The 22592-nt window shown below is 40.0% G+C and overlaps 1 protein-coding gene across 1 annotated transcript; it reads left to right on the top strand.

Annotated features, from left to right (window-relative positions):
• The first annotated feature begins 10301 nt into the window (after positions 1–10301).
• Sirpb2 (signal regulatory protein beta 2) lies at positions 10302–22308 on the top strand. Its single transcript, XM_087188760.1, has 5 exons — positions 10302–10594; positions 18355–18708; positions 19709–20050; positions 20585–20647; positions 21748–22308. The coding sequence occupies exons 1-5, from the start codon at positions 10522–10524 to the stop codon at positions 21846–21848; spliced, it is 933 nt and encodes a 310-aa protein (XP_087044886.1). The 5' UTR covers positions 10302–10521; the 3' UTR covers positions 21849–22308.
• Positions 22309–22592: the final 284 nt, after the last annotated feature.

Here is a 22592-nt window from a genome sequence, read left to right on the forward strand (position 1 = left end):
TATTTACACAGAGTTTGATTCCATTTTTTTTTCTCATAATTTTTTCTTTCCCTTCTTCCCTTTCCCCTTTCCCTTCCACCATCCCCCAAACCTTGGACCTTTTCTTATTTCAAATTACCAATTATTCATTTTAATCATTTTCATCCTTATTTACACTTTCAGTTTCTCACACTAGAGAAACTATTTGGTATTTATGCATATGTGTCCTATTTATTTCACTTAAGAGTATGGCCTCAATATGCATCCATTTAGCTATAAATGTCCCTAATATCTCATTTTTATGGCTGAGTAGTACCCTATTTTATTAAAAAAACACATTTTCTTTATCCAGTCTCCAGTTGATGGGCAATTAGACTGCTTCCAAATTTTGGCTATTACAAATTGTGCTGCTATGGACATGGGTGCACATATATCACTGTGGTATGATTCTTTTAATTCTGTGGGGAAGATACCCAGCAAGGGAAGAGCTGGCTCAAATGGAACTTCCTGTCCTAGTTCTCTGAGGTATCTCCATACTGATTTCCACAGTGGTTGCACCAGTTGACGCTGCCACAAGCAGTGGAGTAGGGTTCGTGGGATGAGGTGGAATCTCAGTGTTGTTTTCATCTTCATCTCTCAAATGACCAGTGATGTTGATGTTTATTTGCTAGTTCTACTTCTTTGTCTGAGAAATATCTGTTCATTTCAGAGGCCCATTTTTGGCTTGGGTCTTTATATTTGGGGGGGGTCTGATTTTTAAGGTTCCTTATACATTCTACATAGTAGACCTTTGTCTGAGGAACAGCTGGTAAAAATTTTTTCCCAGGAGTCGCACAGAACACACCGAATCAGCCCGCTGCAGACAGGCAGCCACCTGGTTCCACACTAGAAAGACACAGAGGACACCAGATCACCAGACCAAGGTACTGAGTCACACTGTTCCCGGCCCAGAGGTAGGGGCTTCTGAGCCATCGTCCCACTGCTCCTGGTCCAGAGGAAGGGGCTTCCCGGTCACCATCCCTCCCACTGTTCCCAGCCCAGAAGAAAGGGCTTTTGGGCCACCTTCTGTACCACTGCTCCTGGTGCAGAGGAAGGCTTACAGGCCACCATCCCTCCCACCGCTCCCGGCCCAGAGGGGGGGCTTCTGAGCCACCATCCCACTCCTCCTGGTCCAGAGGAAGGGGTCTCCCCGGCCACCATCCCTCCCGCTGCTCCCAGCCCACAGGAAAGGGCTTTTGGGCCACCCATCCCTACCACTGCTCCCAGCCCCGTCCCACCTCGCCCAGCTCAGAGGAGGTAATCCGTGCAGGCGCTAACAGGCCCCCGCCCCAGTCAAAATGAGAAAACACTTAAATAAGTCTCAAAACTAAACTTCCAGATCACCGACAGCAACCCCAAAGGGAAATGAGATGAAACACTCTGATACTCAACCACCTGGACCCACTGAACTGGCAACAAAAGGGGATCTGGAAAAGATGAAATCAGAAATAATTTCTCAGATAACAGGAGAAATTGTGCCCTTAGTGCAAGACATGATTAATAAATCTAGAGAGGAGCTAAGGAACATGATGGAATCCCAACATAAGAAACAAATGGAATCCATAAAACAGATGCAAATAGATTTCCAGGACATGAAAAACTCCACTGAAAGTCTACACAGCAGAATGAGCCAATGTGAGGACAGAATTTCAGATATAGAAGATAAGATTGCAATTAGTGACCAGGAAAAGAAAAATTGCTTCAAAATTATAAGGGAACATGAGAAATCAATCCAGCAGCTGCTAGATGATGCAAAGAAGAATAACATAAGACTGACTGGAGTCAACGAAGAAACAGGAGAGAGTGCAGATGACATAAAAAATTTCTTCACAGAAATAATGGCAGAAAACTTCCCAAGCAGGGGAAAAGAGCTTGACATACAGATAAGTGAGGCATATAAGACTCAAAACAGCCTTGATAAAAAAAAAATCTACACATAGGCATATAATTGTTAAGATTCCAGAAACACAACAGAAGAACAAAGTTCTCCGAGCACTTAGAGAAAAGCAACAAATCACATACAAAGGAAAGCCCATCAGAATCACAGCAGACTTCTCAACACAAATCATCAAGGCAAGAAGAGCTTGGAGTGACATATTCCAAGCCCCAAAAGAAAACAGCCTCCAACCCAGATTGATGTACCCTGCAAAACTATCTTTCAAAATGGATGGAGAAATAAGATACTTTCATGACAAAGAACACCTTAGGAACTTCGTGAATACCAAACCAGCACTCCAAAGAATTTTACACAATATCCTAGGAACAGACATTGCGGATCACAACCCCAGGAAGCAAAGCAGAATGAACCAATCTGGCATGACAAGAAATTAAATGTAAAGGGAGAGAACCCAACAAAAAGAAAAAGCCATGGCAATGACAAGTCAATACATTTCAGTGATAACCATCAACGTTAATGGTCTCAATTCACCAATCAAAAGAAATAGACTGGCAGAATGGGTCAAGAAGTAAAATCCAACAATATGCTGCATACAAGAGACACACTTAATTCAAAAGGAAACTCATAGACTGAAAGTTAAAGGGTGGAAAACAATACTCCATGCGACAAGAACCCGAAAAAAAGCAAGAGTAGCTATCCTCTTGGCAGATCAAGTAGATTTCAAAGCAACACTGATTAAGAGAGATGAAGAAGGACACTACATCCTTGTAAAGGGAAGAATCCAAGAGGAAGAGATGACAATCATAAATATCTATGCACCAAACACTAGTGCTCCCAACAATATAAAACAAATACTAATGGACATGAAAAGTCATATATGCACTAATACAATTGTAGTGGGGGACCTCAACACCCCACTGTCACAAACAGATAGATCAACTAGACTAAAAATAAGTAATGAAATACTAGAACTCAATCGAACTCTTGAACAAATGAACTTAACAGATGTTTACAGAGTCTTCCACCCCACAAAATCAGAATACACATTCTTCTCAGCTGCACATGGGTCATTCTCCAAAATAGACCACCTACTCACACATAGAACATATTTAAGTAAGTGCAAAGGAATTGAAGTTATGCCCTGTATAGTATCAGACCATAGTGCAATGAAATTGGAGATCCATAGCAAAAGAAACTCAAAAAATTTCATAAACATGTGGAAATTGAACAAGACACTTCTGCAGAACCAATAGGTCACAGAGGAAATTAAAGAAGAAATCAGACAGTTCTTTCAATTAAATGACAATGACAATACAACATATCGGAATCTATGGGACACAATGAAAGCAGTCTTATGAGGGAAATTCATAGCAGTGAATATGCATATTAGGAAAACAGAACGAGCCCAATTAAACAACCTGATGTTGAACCTCAAGCTTCTAGAAAAAGAAGAGCAGGACAACCCCAAAGCTCATACAAGGGAGGAAATTATAAAGATCAGAGGAGAAATCAATGCAATGGAGACTAAGAGAACAATACAAAAAATCAATGAAGCCAAGAGTTGGTTCTTTGAAAGAATCACCAAAACTGACAAACCTTTAGCCAACCTTGTCAGAAAAAGGAAAGAAAAGGCCCAAATCTATGCAATTAGGAATGAAAAGGGTGAAATGACAACAGACTCAGCAGAAAGCCAGAGGATCATCAATACCTACTTCCAGAACCTATACCCCAATAAGATGGACAACACAGAAGAAATGGACAGATTCCTAGATACATATGAATTACCAAAGTTGAACGGAGAAGACCTAAAACTTCTGAACAACCCAATATCAACCAATGAAATTGAAAATATAATTAAAAACTTATCACCTAAGAAAAGCCCAGGCCCTGATGGCTTCACTGCTGAATTCTACAAGACATTTAGAGAGGAACTGCTGCCACTACTGTTGAAACTCTTCAATGAAATTGAAAGGGAAGCAATACTCCCAAATTCATTCCTGGAAACAAGCATCACCTTGATCCCCAAAGCAGAGAAAGACCCAACTGAAAAAGAGGTCAATCTCACTAATGAACATAGATGCAAAAATCCTTAATAAGATAATGGCAAATAGAATGCAGAAGATCATCAAGAAGATCATACACCCTGATCAAGTGGGATTCATCCCAGGGATGCAGGGATGGTTCAATATACACAAATCAATCAATGTAATACACTATATCAATAGAGCCAAGGACAAAAACCATATGATTCTCTCCATAGACGCAGAAAAAGCATTTGACAAAATCCAACATGCGTTTATGATAAAAACCCTAAAGAAAATTGGAATAGATGGGTCTCTACCTCAAACTGATAGAACCCGTCTATGAAAAATCAACAGCCAGTATCATACTAAATCGTCAAAAACTGAAATCCTTCACACTCAAATCAGGAACAAGACAAGGATGTCCACTATCACCACTCTTGTTCAATAAAGTTCTGGAAACATTAGCCACGGCGATTAGACAAGAGAAAGAAATAAAAGGAATAAAGATAGGAAATGAAGAAGTCAAATTGTCATTTTTTGCAAATGACATGATACTCTGTATAGAAGACCCCAAGAACTCCACCAAAAGTCTTCTAGACTTAATAACCAAATTCAGTCAAGTAGCTGGTAACAAGGTCAACACACAAAATTCAATAGCTTTCCTCTACACCAATGACAGACTCACTGAGAGAGAAATAGGGAAAATAATTCCTTTCACAATAGCATCCAAAAAACTGAAATACCTAGGAATCATCCTAACAAAAGAAATCAAAGATCTCTTCTCTGAAAACTATGGCACTCTGAAAATAGAAATTGAAGATGATATCAGAAAATGGACAGACATCCCCTGCTCCTGGGTAGGAAGGATTAATACAGTGAAAATGGCCATACTTCCAAAACTGTTATATAGATTTAATGCAATTCCAATTGAGATCCCAGCAGCATACTTCATAGACCTCGAGAAAACAATCCAAAAATTCATTTAGAACAAGAAGAGACCCAGAATAGCAAAAGCAATTCTAGGTAACAGAGACATGGCAGGAGGTATCACAATCCCCAACCTGGAACTATACTACAAAGCTACTGTGATCAAAACAGCATGGTACTGGCAAAGAAACCGACCTGAGGACCAGTGGAACAGATTAGAAGATGCAGAAACAATGCCAGACACACTCAGCCATCTCATCTTCAACAAATGAGCCGAACACCCTCACTGGAGGAAAGATAGCCTCTTTAATAAATGGTGCTGGAAAAATTGGGCTTCAACTTGCCAAAGATTAAAACTAGACCTGTATCTCTCACCATGCACTAAACTAAAATCAAAAATGGATTAAAGGTCTAAATATTAAAATAGAAACTCTGAACCAGTTGGAACAGAGGTCAGGTAGAACCCTTGAAGACATCAGTGTAGGAAAAGATTTTATGAACAAAACCTCAGTTGCCCATGAACTAGCACAAACAATCAACAAATGGGATCTCTTCTTATTAAAAGGCTTCTGCACAGCAAGAGAAACCACCAGCAGTGTGAAGAGACAGCCCACAATGTGGGAAAAAATCTTCACCTGCTCTTCCTCAGACAAAGGTCTACTATCTCCAATCTATAAAGGACTTCAAAAGATCAGACCTCCCAAATTTAAAGACCCAATCCGAAAATGGGCATCTGAAATGAACAGACATTTCTCAGACAAAGATGTAGAAATAGCAAATAAATACATGAAAAAATGTCAACATCACTGGTCATTCGAGAGATGCAAATGAAAACAACGCTGAGATTCCACTTCACTCCAGAAAGAATGGCTGCTATCATGAAATCAACCAATAACAAATGCTGGTGGGGCTGTGGGGAAAGAGGAACCCTACTCCACTGCTGGTGGGAGTGTAGACTGGTGCAACCACTGTGGAAATCAGTATGGAGATACCTCAAGGAACTAGGACTGGAAGACCCATTTGACCCCACTATGCCACTGCTGGGGATCTTCCCCAAAGAATTAAAAGAATCATACCACAGTGATATATGTGCACCCATGTTCATAGCAGCACAGTTTGTAATAGCTAAAACTTGGAAACAGCCCAAATGCCCATCAACTGGAGACTGGATAAAGAAAATGTGGGGTTTTTTTATAAAATGGAGTACTACTCAGCCATAAAAAATGAGAAATTAGAGACATTTATAGCTAAGTGGATGCACATTGAGGTCATACTCTTAAGTGAAATAAATAGAACACACATGAATAAATTCTGAATAGTTTCTCTGGTGTGAGAAACTGAAAGTGTAAATAAGGACTAAATGTATAATAGGTAATGTGAAATAGGAAGAAAAGGGGCAAAGAGGAAGGAAGTGGGAGGGCTAGGGGAAAGGATAGAAGGGAATGGGATTAATATGAGAAAATGGAAAAATAGGAACAAAATCTTTGTAAATAGGGGGGAATGGAGGGGTTGAAGGGAGGGCTGGGCAAGGGTGAAAAATAAGAACCAAGAGAGACTATGTAAAGGTGCAAATTTCCAACGATGAATGTCATTATATTGTATACCTAAAATGTACCAATGATTAGAATAATAATCGAAAATGTAAAATAGGAAGAAAAGGTCCAAAGGGGTAGGGGTTGTGGGAGGGGCAGGGGAAAGGAAAGAAGGGAAAGGAAAAATGATGAGAAATGGATAAAATGGAAATAAAGTCTTTGTAAATAGAGAAGGATGGAGGGTGTTAAGGGAGGGCTAGGAATGGGGAAAAAAATAAGCACCAAGATGCATTATGTAAAGGTACAATTCCCAATGAGAAATGTAATTGTGTTCTATACCTACAATGTACCAATAAAAGAATTTAATACAAAAAAAAATTTTCCCACATTGTATGTTGTCTCTTAGCTCTGTTGGTGGTTTCTCTTCCAGAACAGAAGCTTTTATATATACACATATATTTATGTATTGGTACATTTTAGGTATAAAATACATTTACATTTATCATTGGATGTTTGTACCAGAACATGATGTGTCTTAGGTTTTATTTTTTCTCCCATTGCCTGTGCACCCTTCACCCCCTCCACCCTTCCCTATTTACACAGAGTTTGATTCCATTTTTTTTTCTTTCTCATAATTTTTCCTTTCCCTTCTTCCCTTTCCCCGTCCCCTCCCACCATTCCCTAACCCTTGGACCTTTTATTTCAAATTATCAATTATTCATTTTAATCATTTTCATCCTTATTTATACTTGCAATTTCTCACACTAGAGAAACTATTTGGTATTTACACATGTGTGTCCTATTTATTTCACTTAAGAGTATGGCCTCAATATGCATCCATTTAGCTATAAGTGTCTCTAGTTTCTCGTTCTTTATCACTGAGTATGACTCCACTTTATAGAAAAACCACATCTTCTTTATCCAGTTTCCAGTCGATGGGCACTTGGGCTGTTTCCAAGCCTTAGCTATTACAAACTGTGCTGCTATAACATAGGTGTACATATATCACTGTGGTATGATTCTTTTAATTCTTTGAGGAAGATTCTCAGTAGGGGAATAGTTGGGTCAAATGGGACCTGTAGTCCTAGTTCTTTGAGGTATCTCCATACTGATTTCCACAGTGGTTGCACCAGTCTGCACTCCCACCAGCAGTGGAGCAGGGTTCCTCTTTCCCCACACCCCTGCCAGCATTTGTTATTTGTTGATTTCTTGATAGCAGCCATTCTTTGTGGGGTGAGGTGGAATCTCAGTGTTGTTTTCATCTGCATCTCTCGAATGACGAGTGATGTCGAACATTTTTTCATATATTTACTTGCTGTTTTTACTTCTTTGTCTGAGAAATGTCTGTTCATTTCGGGTGCCCATTTTTGAATTGGGTCTTTGAATTTGGGGGGTCTGATGTTTTTCAATTCTTTGTATATTCTCGATAGTAGACCTTTGTCTGATGTACAGCTGCTAAATATTTCTTCCCACATTGTAGGTTGTCTCTTAGCTCTGTTGGTAGTTTCTCTTGCAGTGCAGAAGCTTTTTAATATGATGAGATCCCAGTTGTTGATTCTTTGTGCTAGCTCCCGTGCTACTGAAGATTTGTTCATAAAGTCTTTTCCTATGCTAATGTCATCAAAAGTTCTACCTAACTTATCTTCCAGCAAGTTTAGTGTTTCTGGCTTAATATTTAGATCTTTAATCCATTTTGACCTTAGTTTAGTGTGCAGTGATAGGTATGGGTCTAGTTTTAACCTCTGACAGGTTGAAATCCAGTTTTTCCAACACCATTTATTAAATAGGCTATCTTTCCTCCAATGAGGGTGGTTGGCTCCTTTGTCAAAGATGAGGTGACTGAGTATGTCTGGAGTTGTTACAGTGCAGAAGCTTTTTGATAGGATGAGGTCCCAGTTGTTAATTCTTTGTGCTAGTTCCCATGCTACTTAGGATTCGTTCATAAAATCTTTTCCTATGCTAATATCTTTGAGACATCCACCTAACTTATCTTCCAGCAAGTTTAGTGTTTCTGTTTTAATATTTAGATCTTTAATTGACTTTGATTTTAGTTTGGAGCACGGTGAAAGATAGGGGTCTAGTTTTAATCTTTGGCAGGTTGAAATCCAGTTTTTCCAACACCATTTATTAAAGAGGCTATCTTTCCTTCAGTGTGGATGGTTGGCTCCTTTGTCAAGGATGAGGTAGCTAAACATGTCTGGAGTTGTTTCTGCAGCTTCTAATCTATTCCACTGATCCTTGGGTCTGTTTCTTTGCCAGTACCATGCTGTTTTTATCACAGTGGCTTTGTAGTATAATTTCAAGTCGGGGACTGTGATACCCCTTGCCATGTCTCTGTTGCCTAGAATTGCTTTTGATATTCTAGGTCTCTTATGGTTCCAAATGAATTTTTGGATTGTTTTCTCTAGTTCTCTGAAATATACTATTGGGATTTCTATCGTGATTGCATTGAATCTGTGTAGCAGTTTTGGAAGTATGCCCATTTTCACTATATTGGTTCTTCCTACCCAGAAACAGGGGATGTCTTTCCATTTTCTTATATCCTCTTCAATGTCTCTTTTAAGAGTGCTGTCATTTTCAATGTAGAGATCTTTTGCTTTCTTTGTTAGATAGATTCCTAGATATTTCATTTTTTTGGATGCTATTGTGAAAGGAATTGATTCCCTAATTTCTCTTTCAGTGAGTCTGTTATTTGTGTACAAGAAGCCTGGGATTGTTTTTGTTGGCATATTAAGATTTCTGCTCTCAATAGCCAGCAAGAGGGCCTCCTGAGAAAGCAGAAATCAGTTATAGAAAATGAAGATGTCATGTAGTCAGATCTTTGCACAATTTAAGTATATTATATTTAGACCCCAGGAAATGAAGGCCTAGAGAGTTGTCAGTGATTGTACACTTAGGAATCTGGTCTGTGTTCTCCCTGCCCTGCCAGAAGGAGGCCTACACAGAGCTTGCTTTGTAATAATAAGCCCTTTTAAGTGAGTATCACCTCCTCTATTTCTCATGTATCATGAATAATGGCAGCTGTGATGTTTAGCATTCATGTTGTTCTGAGCTCTCAAAAGTTATCTTATGCAATCCTCTCAATACTTTTCAAAGGGATTAGTGCTTTTCTCATTCTGAGCATGATGAAGGAGACACTCAGAGATGGTAAGTATCATACTAAACTCATATTACTGGGTGTGTGATAGTGCACACCTATAATCCAAGCTACTTGGGAAGCTGAGGAAGTGTCTTAGTTACTTGGTTACTTTGCTGGGAAAAAACACCCACAAGTTAAAGGAGGAAAAGTTCATTTTAGCTCACAGTTTGTAGAAGTTTCAGTGCACAGTTAAATGGCTCCAAGGGCAGCATGGCAGAGGAGAAACAGTCCACAACAGAGGAAGCAAAAAAAAAAAGGGGGGGGGGAGTGAAGCAGAAGCAGCAGCAGCAACAGCCACAGCAACAAGGAAGCTCCATGTCCCTTTAATTCCATTCAGCCACCCACACCCAGGGTGAGACTTCTGTCTTCAGGAAATCTATTCGGCCACACCCAGAACTATGTTAAACCAGTTAGTGGACTAATGCAGTACCACACACTCATGATCCAGCCACCTCTCAAAAGCCCCACCTATGAGTGCATGAGGCTTTAGGGGGACATCTAGATATAAGCCATAATAGGCATGAAGATCAAGTCTCATGTCTCAAAATAAAAAAAGGTGGGGATATAGCGCAGTGCTCTCTGAGTTCAATCCCCAATCTGGGAATTAAGGAGAGCTTACACAGCCACGAGGAAAGTAGATCCAATACTCGATCCAAAATCCAACTGACTCCAGAGGGCACTCACTGACAGGGTGCTCATCTCCCTCCAAGTGGACTAGATGGAGTCTGTGCAGAGAGTCAACATTTTGGCACAGTTGTTACAGGAACCATAGCCCAAACATGAAAGCAGGAAACCCTTGAACCCAGCTCCTTCCTCTTGCATCACCAGGGTTATTCTTGTAATGACAACACTTCCCCCAATAGCCGAGGACAAGGGAATCAGAAACAGCCTCATCCACAGACCCCACCACAGACTCCAACAGCCTCCAGAGAGCAATTGCCTGCCAGTCCTGGGGACCACACAAAGCACCGTGTTCTCCTCACGATGCCCACCTCCACTTCTCTGGTTCACTCACCTCGCTGCTCCCTGTTGCTGGTACTGTTCCTTGACCTAACAGGTAAGTGAATCTGGTATACAACAGGGTCCACCCCTGGCTGGTCCCATAGAGGGGGACCAAGTATTTCTGCATGCTTAGAGGAGCTTTATCCCCAAAAAGTGAAGTATGGAGAGGGGTGCTGAGAACTTTGCTAGTTCAAGAAGAGAGTTGACCAAAGGCCCAACATAGCAGAATATCTTTGGAAGCAGCAGAGTAAAGTGACTAAGTAAAGTAACTAAGTCCCCAGGCTCTGGGCTCACATCACTGGGTTCCAGCTGGAACTTCTGTGCCTATATCTGATGCCCTGACTCTGTGAGCTTCATTTCCTCTTCTACAAAAATGCGAGCACCCATAGGACCTTTCTTGGGGTTGCTGTGAATATTAAAGTGATGAGACTCAAACCCAGATGAGCTACATAATTTGTGGGGCCCAGTGCAAAGTGAAAATCAGGTCTCTTGTTGAACTTTAAGACATCTGTAGCAGAGAATTAAATTGAGCATGGGTTTTTCTAAGCTCAGGATCCTGTGGAACAGTATACTATTCATGGCCCACCCTTGAGCCAGCCTCAGTTCTTCTTGAGACATAGCTATGCTTAAATCTCACCACTTACTGGTTTAAGTAACTTCACTCTGAGCCTCACTTTTTCCTATCTGTAAAACTGAGCTAACTTCATGAATTTGTTATGATGATTGGACAAAATAAGACCTATAAAGATCAGGCATAATGAAAGAATAACTGGTGGCTATTATTATTATCTTACTCATGTCTCCTCTAATTCAGGGTCAGTCCTGTTTAGCTCCTAAATGTTGGGCCTCCTGGGATAGCTTGACTTCTGGGTCTAGAACCCTTTGATCCATCATGTAGGACACTTAGCTCTCAGCTGGATCATTCCATCTCCTGCCCATCTGGGCCCCTCCCTCAGGCCTTCCCAAGATCTAGATCCTGTTCCTGACACTTTGAGTCCTCCAGGGTGATCATTGCCAGAAGAGATCCTGGAGGGATGCAGGTCTGGGGCTAGACCTGATGTTCCTTCGCTCACTGGCCATGTAACTTTTGAAACCACTTCATTTACCCAAGCTGGTTTCCTCCATTAAAAATGTGAATAGTAATTTCTAATCACTCATGACACTAATACTTTTGACTCTCTGCTATGTTTTAGGCACTAGGCTATGAAATCATAAACTAACCTACCCAGATCAAAAATATCTTTTGAAAATATTGATTTTTCTATCAGGCTTCCAAAGGGAACCCCTTAACAGGGACTATGAAAGGCAAAAGGTAGAAATGGAAAACAGGAAGGAATTGCAGATGGGAGGAAGGAGCTGGTCCAGCTCCACAGACAAGGCTGAAATAAAGTTCCCAGGACAGCTCTGAAAGTCCACATAGCAACCTGGAATCATCAAGAAGCAGAAAGTGAAGATGGGGCAAGGAGCCCAGTTCCAGCTTCTTCCCTAATGTTTTGCTTGCCCAGATGCACTTCCAACTGGAAACTGACTTTCTGGGTTCTCACTTTTTCTCTCTGCCTCATCTGCATTAATTGTCCTTTTCTCTCTACACACATAGGCTTTGTCTCACAATTTTTTCTTTTTTAAAAATGCCATTACAGAGATGCATTTGACATACAATAAACTGTACACAGGTAAGGCTGCATTTTGACTTAGGATAGTGTTATAGCCTGATAAAACCATCACAAACTGAAAATATTGTAAGTCAAAAGTGTATTGAATACATCTCACCTACAGAACATCCTAGCTTAGCCTCAGAATATACCCATAACATTGGTTGTTGCCCCTGGTGATCACTTGGTTGACTGGGAAGAGCAGCTCCCTGCTGCTGCCCAGCATCTTGAGAAAGGATCTTACTGCATATTGCTAGCTGAGGAAAAGATCTAAATTCAAAATCTAAAGTATAGTTTCTACTGAATGACTACTGTTTTCACAACATGACAAAGTGGAAAAATCCTAAATCAAATCATGCATGGTAAGTCAGGGACTATCTGTGTACAATTTGATACATTTCATGGATGCTGGGTAGATTTTATACATGTGAAGTCATTGGTGATAACTTCATCACCAATATCAAGATAACAAACACACCCAGCACCCAGAAAAGTTTCCTTGTGATTCATCAATTCCAATCCTCCTCAACCCCAGGAAAATTCTTATTTGATAGAAATTCTGTCACTGTAGCTTAGTTTTCATTTTCTAGAATTTTGCATAATAAAGATCATACAGATCACACAGTTGTGCTTTTCTTTTTTTTTTTTTTTTGGTCTGGCTTCTTTTTCTCAGCATAATAAACTTGAGATTAACTCAAGTTTTTCTACATATCAACAGTTCACTTCTCTTCATGTCTTTCCAGTATATGGATAAACCAGTTTGGTTTTTATTTACTCCTTGAGTTGTTTGCAGTTTGGGGCTTTTTATGGATTAGATCTCAAATGTCCCCCTAAATCTCATGTGTTCAAGTGGGGCTTTGGAAAGGTGATTAGATTATGGGGCCCTATTTTTATCAGTGGATTAATCCATCTATGAGTTCATAGCTGAATGAGCTGTTGGGAGATGAGGTCTGGTCAGAGAAGGCAGGCACTGTGGACGTGACCTGGAAAGATGTATTCTTGTCCCTGTCTCCTCTCTCCCTCTCACTCTTTCTGCTCTGTTTTCTCTCCACCCTGCATTGAACAGCTTTCCTCTGCCATGCAGTTTTGGCCTTGGAGCAAGCCAACTGTGAACTGAACCCACGAAATTCTTATTCAAAATAAACCTCTTCTCCTTTAACTTGTGGGTGTCAGATGTTTTGTCCCAGTGACAGGAAAGTGACTAATATAGGGTTATTATAAATAAAGCATCTATAAACATGCATGTACAAGTCTTTGAACATATGCTTTCATTTCTCTTGGGAAACAGTAAACAGAAAAATAGCTAGAAAATATAATAGCTGCCAAGTTGTTTTTCAAAGAAGTTAAACACTTTTATCAGCAATGTCTGAGGATAACAATTCCTCCATATTTTTCTAACAATACCTTGGTAAATCTTTTTAATTTTAGTCATTCTAAAAAGTGTGTAGAATTTCTTACTGTCAGTTTGCTTTGCATTTCTCTAGTGTGTAATAATGCTGAGCATATGTTACATTTATTTTGTTGAAATATTTATTCAACTTTCATTTTTATTTTTGTTTCTTATTATTGAGTTTTGAGAGTTGTTTATATATTTTTATCAGATTTATGCTTTGAAAATATTTTATATGACCCTTTGGCTTGTCTTTTCATTCTTTAACAAATATCCTTTTTTTTTTGCTTAAATTCTTTTATTGGTACATTTTAGGTATACAATACATTTACATTTATCATTGGTTGCTTGTACCTGTACATGATGTATATTTGTTCTTATTTTTTCCCCATTACCTGTGTGCCCTTCTCTATTTACATAGACTTTGTTTCCATTTTTTTCTTTTCTCATGATTTTTCCTTTCCCTTCTTCCCTTTCCCCTTCCCCTCCCACTTCCCCTACCCCTTTTGACCTTTTCTTTCAATATATAATATTTGTACATATTTTGAGATACAGCATGATAATTTGATACATGTATATAGCGTGTAATGATCAAATCAGGGTAATTAGCATTTCACCTGCCCAAACACTTATCTTGAACACCAGACTCTTCTGGTTAGCTTGAAATATTGTTGTAGACTATAGTTCCTCTATTCTGCTATAGATCAGAAATAATTCCTTCTTTCTAACTGTATTTTGGTACCCACTATCTAACTCCTCACCAACCTCCCTTCCCCCTGCCCTTCACTGTCCTTAGTGACCAATTCTTTTCTATGAGATTGATTGTTTTTAGTTTCTATATGTGAAGATAGGCTGTATTTGTCTTTCGGAGCCTGACTTATTTTACTTAAAATGCATGATTTATGTCTTCCAGTTTCATTCATGTTGCCACAAATGACAAGATTTCATTCTTTCTATAGATGAAGATATTTCATTGTGTATATATATAATGTTTTCTTTTTCCATTCATCCATCATTGGATACTTTGACTGATTCTGTATCTTGGCTGTTGTGAATAGTGTTGAAATTAAACATGGGAGTGCAGGTATCTCTTTAACATAATAATTTCATTTCCTTTCAATATACACTCAGTAGTAGGATTACTGGATCATACGGAAGTTCCATTTGTTGATTTCTGAAGAAACTTCATACTGCCTTCTATAGAGGTTGTACTAATTTCCATTCCTACAAAGAGTAAATAAGAGCTCCCTTTCATCCATATTCTAAGTAGCATTTGTTGATTTTTGTCTTTTTTATAAAAAAAATTCTAATGGTGTAAGATGATATTTCATTGTGGTTTCAATTTCCAACTCCCTAATGTTTAATAATACTGACCATTTTTCCATATACTTACTTGTTGGTCATTTTCATGTCTTCTTATGAGAAATGACTATTCAGATTACTTGTCCACTTTTAACTAAATTATTTGGGGATTCACTGTTGAATTTTTTCATTCTTTATTCTGAATATTAATCATTTTGGGGTGAATACTTTACAAATGTTTGCCCCCATTCTACATGTTGTCTCTCCGCTCTGTTGATCATTCTTTTTTATATAGAAGTTTCTTAATTTGACATATGCCCATTTTTCTATTTTTATTTTTATTGTCTGTATTTTTAAACTCTAATCCAAAAATCTTTGCCTACACCAATGTCTTGAAGTATGTCCCCTATGTTTTATTCATATCCCCAGGCCTTATATTTAGGGGTTTCATTCATTTTGAGTTTATTTTTGTATATGGTGGGAGGAAGGGATCTAGTTTCATTTTCAGTTTTTCCAGCACTGTTTATAGAAGAGTCCATCCTTTCTCCAATTATGTTCTTTGTGCCTTTGTAAAAAATCAGTGGGCTGTATGTACATGTTCAAATTTTGGGATTCTTTGTTCTATATCATGCTGGTTTTGTTAGTATAACTTTGTGCTATGTGTTTAAGTCAGGTAAGGAGATGGTGTAGTGCCTCCACTGTTGTTTGAGAGGTTTTTCCCAGGATTCTTTTGGCTATCCTGAGTCTTTTCTGCTTCCATGCGAATTTTAGAATTGTTTTTTCTGTTTTGTGAAGAATGTCATTGGTATTTTTATAAGAAATGCATTGACTCTAGGTTACTTTAAGCAGTAAGAATATTTTAACAATATTAATTTTTCCAATCTATAAACATGAGATATCTTTCCATGCTTTTGTGTCCTTTTCATTTTTATCAGTGTATTATAATTTGTACTGTAGAGTTCTTTCACTTCCTTGATTAAGTTTCTCCTTAGACATTTTAATTTTTGTAGCTCTTGTGGATAGAATTCTTTTTAATTTCTTTTTCAGCAAATTTTTATCAATGTATTAAAATGCTATTTTTTATACATTGATTTTGCATCCAGCAAATTTACTGAATTTGTTTATCAGTGTTAATAGTTTTTTGGTGGAATCCTTAGGCGTTTCTATATAAAATCATGTCCTGCACACAGGGAAAACTTGACTCTCTCCTCAAGTATCTTTTGAACAGCAAGTGTTCTTAATTTTTATGAAGACAATTCATTGATTTGTTATTTTATGGATCATAGTTTTGATGTTATCCAAGGAATCTTTGCCTGAACAAGTTACAAATATTCTTTCCTGTGTTTTCAACTGGAAATTGTTAACTTTACATTTTATGTTTAGTTCTATGATCCACTTTGAATTAATTTTTGTAGATGGTTTGAAGTATGAATTATTGTTCATTTGTTTGTGTTCTAGGATTGTTGATGAAAAGACTCCCCTTTCTGTGCTGATTGTCTACATTTTCATCAAAAATCAGTTGTCCATATGTGTAGACTATTTCAGGACTCTCTATTCAGTTTCATTGATATATTTGTCTGTCTTTATGGAAATATTACACTGTTGTGACTACTATAGCCTTATAAGAAGTCCTAAATCAAGGTAGTGTTAGTTTGCCAATGTTGTTCTTTTTCAAATTGTCTTAGTTACCCTAGGAAATTTAGATTTGGTTTGTCAATTTCTAAAGCAAAGCCTGGGAACTTGTGAATAGAGATTGCGTTGAATCTATACATTGATTTAAGAAGAATTGACATCTTCTCAATATGGAGTCTTCTAACATACGAACGGTGTTCATAAGTTTTGATGTTTATTTAGTGTTTTTTTCTTTCCTCTCAGCAGTATTTTATAAGTTTTTAGTTTACAGATCATTTATATTTTTGGTCAAATTTATCACAATGTATTTCCTAATTTTTATTATATTAGGGATAGTAATGTTTAAAATTTAAAATTCTAGTTATTTGTTGCTAGTATATATGTCTCAGTCAGCTTTACATTACTATGACAAAATAACTGGCATAAACAACTTATAGTAGGAGAAGTTTGTTTTTGCTCATAAATTCATAAGTTTCAGTCCATGATTGTTTGGGCCTGTTGCTACTCAAGCAACATAGAGTCCTTGAGAGGAGTAAATGTAATGATGTTTATAAGCCAGGTGTAAAAAAACTTCCACCAAAGGCCTTAGTCCTCTTCTTGGTACTCTGAGGCTAAACTCAACAGTCAACCTGTCCCCAAAATAGAGCCACTTTGCAGCACACCAGCAACAACTGTAGTTTCGGAGATGGCAAGGAGAGTATTTACACTGACCATGACACCACGCAAACTGTCTCTGAGAGGCAATGTTTGAGGATGAAAACCAAGGGCCTTTGGAACAGATATTGAGGATTGCAATCAGGGCTCTGTCACATTCTTAATGAGTGGTATACTAGTCTGCTAGTTTGCCATTGCAACATATCACAGACTGGGTGGCTTCGGCGTTAAAAATATTTTTTCTCACAACTCTTAAGGTTAAAAATCCATGATCAAGATGTTCATGGTGTTGGTTTCTTCCTCAGCTGTCCCGGCCCGCGGGTAAGTCAACGGAGACCCTAGAGGGGGAGTGAGAATGACAAAGGACAGGGGACACGAGAGATGGAGACAAGACAGGTTTCTGATCAAGTCTCGTTTATTGCAGAAGCTGCTACAGCATATATACCGTAGGGCTAGAGGGAGGGAGCAAGGGGAGGGTACTGGGGCTACTTCCTTGTTGCCGGGTAGACTTGCAGCAGGCTTAGACATGCCCATAAAAGGCACTCAAGAGTACTAGGGGGGGGGCAAGGCCCCCCACACTCAGCCTGTCTCCTTTGCCTGTACATAACTGCCTCTCTCTGTGTCTTTAAAGGGTCTTCCCTCCATATATCCATCCAAATTTCTTCTTTTTAAGAAGATACTCATCAGATTGTATTAGGGCTTACCCTCATGACTTCATTTGGATTTAATTACCTCTTTAAAGACCCTAGGTCTAAATCAGTCACATTCTGAGGTATTGGGGGATAGAACTTCGACATACGCATTTGAGGAAGACATGATTCAGTCCCTAACAAATGGTATAGGATGGGCTGCCTAGCTTTTTCAGCTGTTCACTTTTCTCTGTTGTAAAATAAGATAATGTTGCCTACCCCATAGGAGCATTTTAGGAATAAATGAGATAGAGCATTCAGTTCTCAGGACAAGATGACCACCTAAATTCTCTTGATTATTTGTAGATTTTCTATTAAATAGCTCTGTTATCTCTCTGCAGCTAGTCACCTCATCCTTTTTCCTTTTCCTCTCCAATTACACTCTTCTCTTGTCCTGATCAATTGTTCTTGGCCACATAGTGACTAGATTGAAGCTTGCCTTTCAGGGCTCCAAGGCCTTTCTGCCCAATGAAAGGCCCCCCTTCCTTTGTTGCAGGAGCCTCTGAGCAGAGCAATGGGAGTGAACAGCAGCAGGTGCTACAACCCGAGGGCCCAATGCTGGTGGCAGAAGGTGACACCCTCTTACTGAGGTGTATGGTGGTGAGCTCTTGCATTGATGATATGATAAAATGGGTCAAGGTGAACAGTCAGGACCAACAGGAAATTTATAACTTCAAACATGGCATTTTTCCTGGGGTGATGCCTATGATCCAGAGGACATTAGAGCCCCTGAACTGTGATTATTCCATCTACATCCACAATGTCACTAAGGAGCATGCTGGAACCTACCACTGCCTGTGTGAGTTCTCAGAAGATAAGCTGGATAAAGGCACCTCTGTGTTTGTGAAGGGTGAGTATGAGGCACTGTGGCCCACATGTTGGCTCTAATCTGCTGCCCTTCCTCACCTTTATGTACAATCATGCCATATCACACAAAATCACAGTGGCATACACAATAAGTATTTCTATCTCCCTTGTACATTTGCTAGAAGTTGGGGTAGTTCTGCCTCCCATGTCTCATGCCAGGGCCAAGGCTGCAGAAGTAGCAGCAACCTGGGTGTTATCTTCTCAAGAAGCACAAGAAGCCTCTATCACATCTGCCAACTTCCCATTGGCTAGAGCAAGTCACATGGCTCAGTTCCAAGCCAAGGACAAGGAGGCCACAGCAAAAGTGTGAACATACTATACTACCAGAGGACAGTGAAGACCTCAGGCTGATCATGTAGTCTACCCCACTTCTCAATTGGTTCTGGTGTCTAGACATCCACCCATGATGACCTGGGTATCCAAAAAGTGTGTAAGTTATTCAATAACTACATGCTGTTATGTATTTAACTTTGGCTCTATATACTTAACTGCAAAGTAGGCAACGACATTTGTACTTCATGGCTCATTTAGATGATTAAAGAAAAGAGTGGACACTTGTGAAATCACCTGTAAACTGCTAAAATGGAATGTGTCAAGGGTTGGTTGACTTTAACTTGATGCCAGAATTTCTGGAAGGTGTCCTTGCCTTCTTCCAAGCTATTATGGTACCTTCTCTGTCATCCTGAAGTTCTATAGGATTCTAGACTTGGGTCACTTTTCTTGACCATCTCCACCACTATGCTGAGAATGACTTCAAGGCAGGGCGGTTGGGAGACTTGCTGAGCTCTGCTTTGCCAGCCCTGGTACACAGGTTCTCAGAACTTTTTTACTGAATAAATCAACCAGGGAGTAATGAAAAGAAGTGGAAGGGGATGGCTGAAAGAACAAATCATGAAAAGGGGAAGGGAGGAGAGATATGAAGAAGGAAATGAGCAGGCTATGATAAGGAGGAAATCCAACATGGATCTTCTCTTTGGCTTCAGGAGCTGGAGACTCCAGGCTAGACCTCTGGATTATCCAACCCCAGGAGCTGGTGCTGGTGATCGTTGGTGACACTGTCCTCCTAAACTGCACAGTGCTTGGATATGGTCCCCCTGGCCCCATCAGGTGGTTCCGAGGGACTGGTCTGAGCCGAGAGGCCATTTACAATTTTGAAGGCATCTCCCACCCCAATGTCACAGCAGTGCGCGGCTCCAACAATGACTTCAGTATTCTTCTCCATGGTGTCTCCATTGAGGATGCAGGCACCTACTACTGTGTAAAATTTCATAGGAAACCCAACATTCAATATCTGTCTGGACAGGGCAGCAGGCTGAGAGTAAAAGGTGAGACAAGTTGCTTAGGAAGTATCAGGGGCAGGTGACCCATAAGGAATTCTGACCATGTCCCAGACAAGCAAGTTCTTCTCAGTCTCCATGTCTTTACATAAGTTCCTTCTATCTAGAATGTTTTCTCCTTTTCTCTGGAGAACCCCTACTCATCCTTCAAGGCCCAGCACAAATGACTCCTCCTTTGTGTAATATTTTCCTCTTCCATACAGAGTTAACTTCTCCCCATTCTGTTTTCCAACAAACATTCAAGTTTTCAAGAAATATCTGTTTCATGGCTGTTGATTGCCTTGCATGTAGTAAGTTCTGGAGACACAGTGATGAATCAGGCTTTGGCTGTACCCCAGAGATGCTCAGGCAGAAGGCCTGACTACTTCTTTATAGTTACAGGATTTGACTTCCAGCCCCCACCAGGCAGAAACTACTTGGCTTCTCTCAGGAACCCATGATATCAGCACAGGGCCTCAGAAAGTGGCAAGTGGCAGGACAGAAAGGTAAGGAGAAATGTGAAAAAGCCTTTCTGTGTTACAGCAAAACCTATTTCTCTAGAGAAAGAATTCACCGATGAACCTGCACCCCAGATATCTCTGACAGGTGAGTGTTCCTAGCTCCAGTGGAAGAAATGAGACATCCCTAGGGGGCCACGAGTAGCTTGGCCATGAGAAAGCAGTAGTCTCAGATTTCTAGGGCTCATTCTCCTCCAAGAAAATTCCCAGGATTCCAGCTCTGCTACAGAGCGGGAACCCCAGAGAATCATGTTACAGCAGCTCAGAGAAAGAGCTTTTTAATAGCCAGTACCAGCTCACTGTAGAGTGGGTAGTCTTGCTGGAGAGGTAGTGAGCCCCCCACGTATTATATTGTGAGGCCATGCACAATAGTGCTGAAAAATGTGGTTCATAGCCAGGTCTCTTGGATGGAGTCCTTTCTACCTGTAGAATTCCAAGCAGGTCACCCTGCTTCTTGAATCTCTGATATCCAACCCCATGAATAAAGGGGAAGGGGATGAGAATTGGAAATGAAATCACAGGTGCCAAATATCCAGAAAAGTATCTGGCAAGTCACCTGTTAACACTTGAGCTTACTTGGTGACTGGAGAGAACTTGGGTCAGAAATAGCCAGTTAGTCTCCCTGACACTGGGCCCTGATCCTGGCATTCACAGGAGCCAGACCACCTGGGCCCATCACTTCTTTTCTTTTTAAAAAAATATTTTAATTGATACATCATAATTGTATATATTTATAAACTATAGCATGATGATTCAAAACATGTGAATAATGTATAATCGTTTCTTTGACACATGTGGCTCTGGGCAAATTACTTCTAGTTCTAGGTCTGTCTCTTCATCTTTGAAAACAGAATCATTACTCTGTATTGTAGGATTTGTTTCAAGATTACATTGGCTCAGGCTCTGAGGCAGAGAAGCTGAGCATCCAATAAATGACCCCAGTTTTCTCTCATTAGCAGAGGTGAGGGATGCTGTTGAAATTATATGGGTATAGGTAGGGGTAAAGGGCAAGGCTTCTTCTAGCCCAGGAGAGAGGGAAGGGTGATCTCTGACCTCTTCCTGCATAGGAAGGACATGAGTCCATGGGTTAAACAGCATCTGGGCTCAGCCTCACCCACAAATGGCACTGGGATGTATACTTTGGGTGCTCACCAGGGGTCCCACCTAAGCTGTCCCCTGTGTCCCCAGGCCTCCTGTCTGTGTTCACACCTGTGGTCCTGGGGCTGAAGACAGTGACCTTGGCTATACTCCTACTGGCCCTGTCTGCCTGCCAGAGAAGTTCTGGATGAGAAGACTTCTAGACCTCAGCCTCAGAAAGCTGTGCACAGATTAGAATGGACAAGAGGCAAGAGTAAAGTGTCAGCCTATTTGTAGATCCTCTTGAGAGAGGAGACCACTCCTCCATATGGAATTGGGCAACTATGAGTTAACTGTGTTATTAGGCAACTATGAGTTAAATAGGTAACTATGCTGTTTGTAGAATGTACCTGAGCAGCCATGACAACTTCTGTAATCTGTCATCAAATCTGTTAGAGAGTCCTGCCAGAACTCTTTGTTTTCCCCCTTTCCACTGCTCTGCTTTGTGCAAATCCTGCTTGCTATATTCCCAGGGAAACTCCAATGGAATTAAGCTTTGTAGATGTAAATAGAGGTATATAAGGAAGTGCAAACTTCTATTTGAGGCTCTCAAGACTGACAGGAGTCACTTGTTGAGCTACTGACATCATTAAAAGCCAATTTTTGCTCCTATCTTCATGTTAAAGAGTTATCTGTGCCAGGGTCCTCACTGTTTCCTGCTTCACTGAGTTGGAGACAAGCCATGACCCTCAACTATTTCTCCGCCTCTAATCCCAGCCCCCAGTACCCTCCCAAGACTTTAAGGCAAACAAGTAGATCCCTTGTACCTTATTGAGGTAACTTGGTAAAATTCCTCACTTGACACTGGGCCACCCTCTGATGTGTCTTGTCAGCCTATTCAAGCCTTCCCTGTCCTTCAAGCATTTGTCCCTGATGCAGGCCCTTCTGGGTGCCTC

The sequence above is a fragment of the Heterocephalus glaber genome, unplaced genomic scaffold (assembly GCF_053883595.1).
Source record: "Heterocephalus glaber isolate CG9 unplaced genomic scaffold, H.glaber_assembly_v1.0 deba00001532, whole genome shotgun sequence".
In the NCBI taxonomy this organism is placed as follows: Eukaryota; Metazoa; Chordata; class Mammalia; order Rodentia; family Bathyergidae; genus Heterocephalus; species Heterocephalus glaber.

Coding starts and splice junctions, on each gene's coding strand:
- Sirpb2 (XM_087188760.1), top strand. CDS start 10,522: ATGCCCACCTCCACTTCTCTGGTTCACTCACCTCGCTGCTCCCTGTTG. Junction 20,051..20,584: donor CAGCAGGCTGAGAGTAAAAG/GTGAGACAAGTT, acceptor TCTGTGTTACAG/CAAAACCTATTTCTCTAGAG. Junction 20,648..21,747: donor ACCCCAGATATCTCTGACAG/GTGAGTGTTCCT, acceptor CTGTGTCCCCAG/GCCTCCTGTCTGTGTTCACA.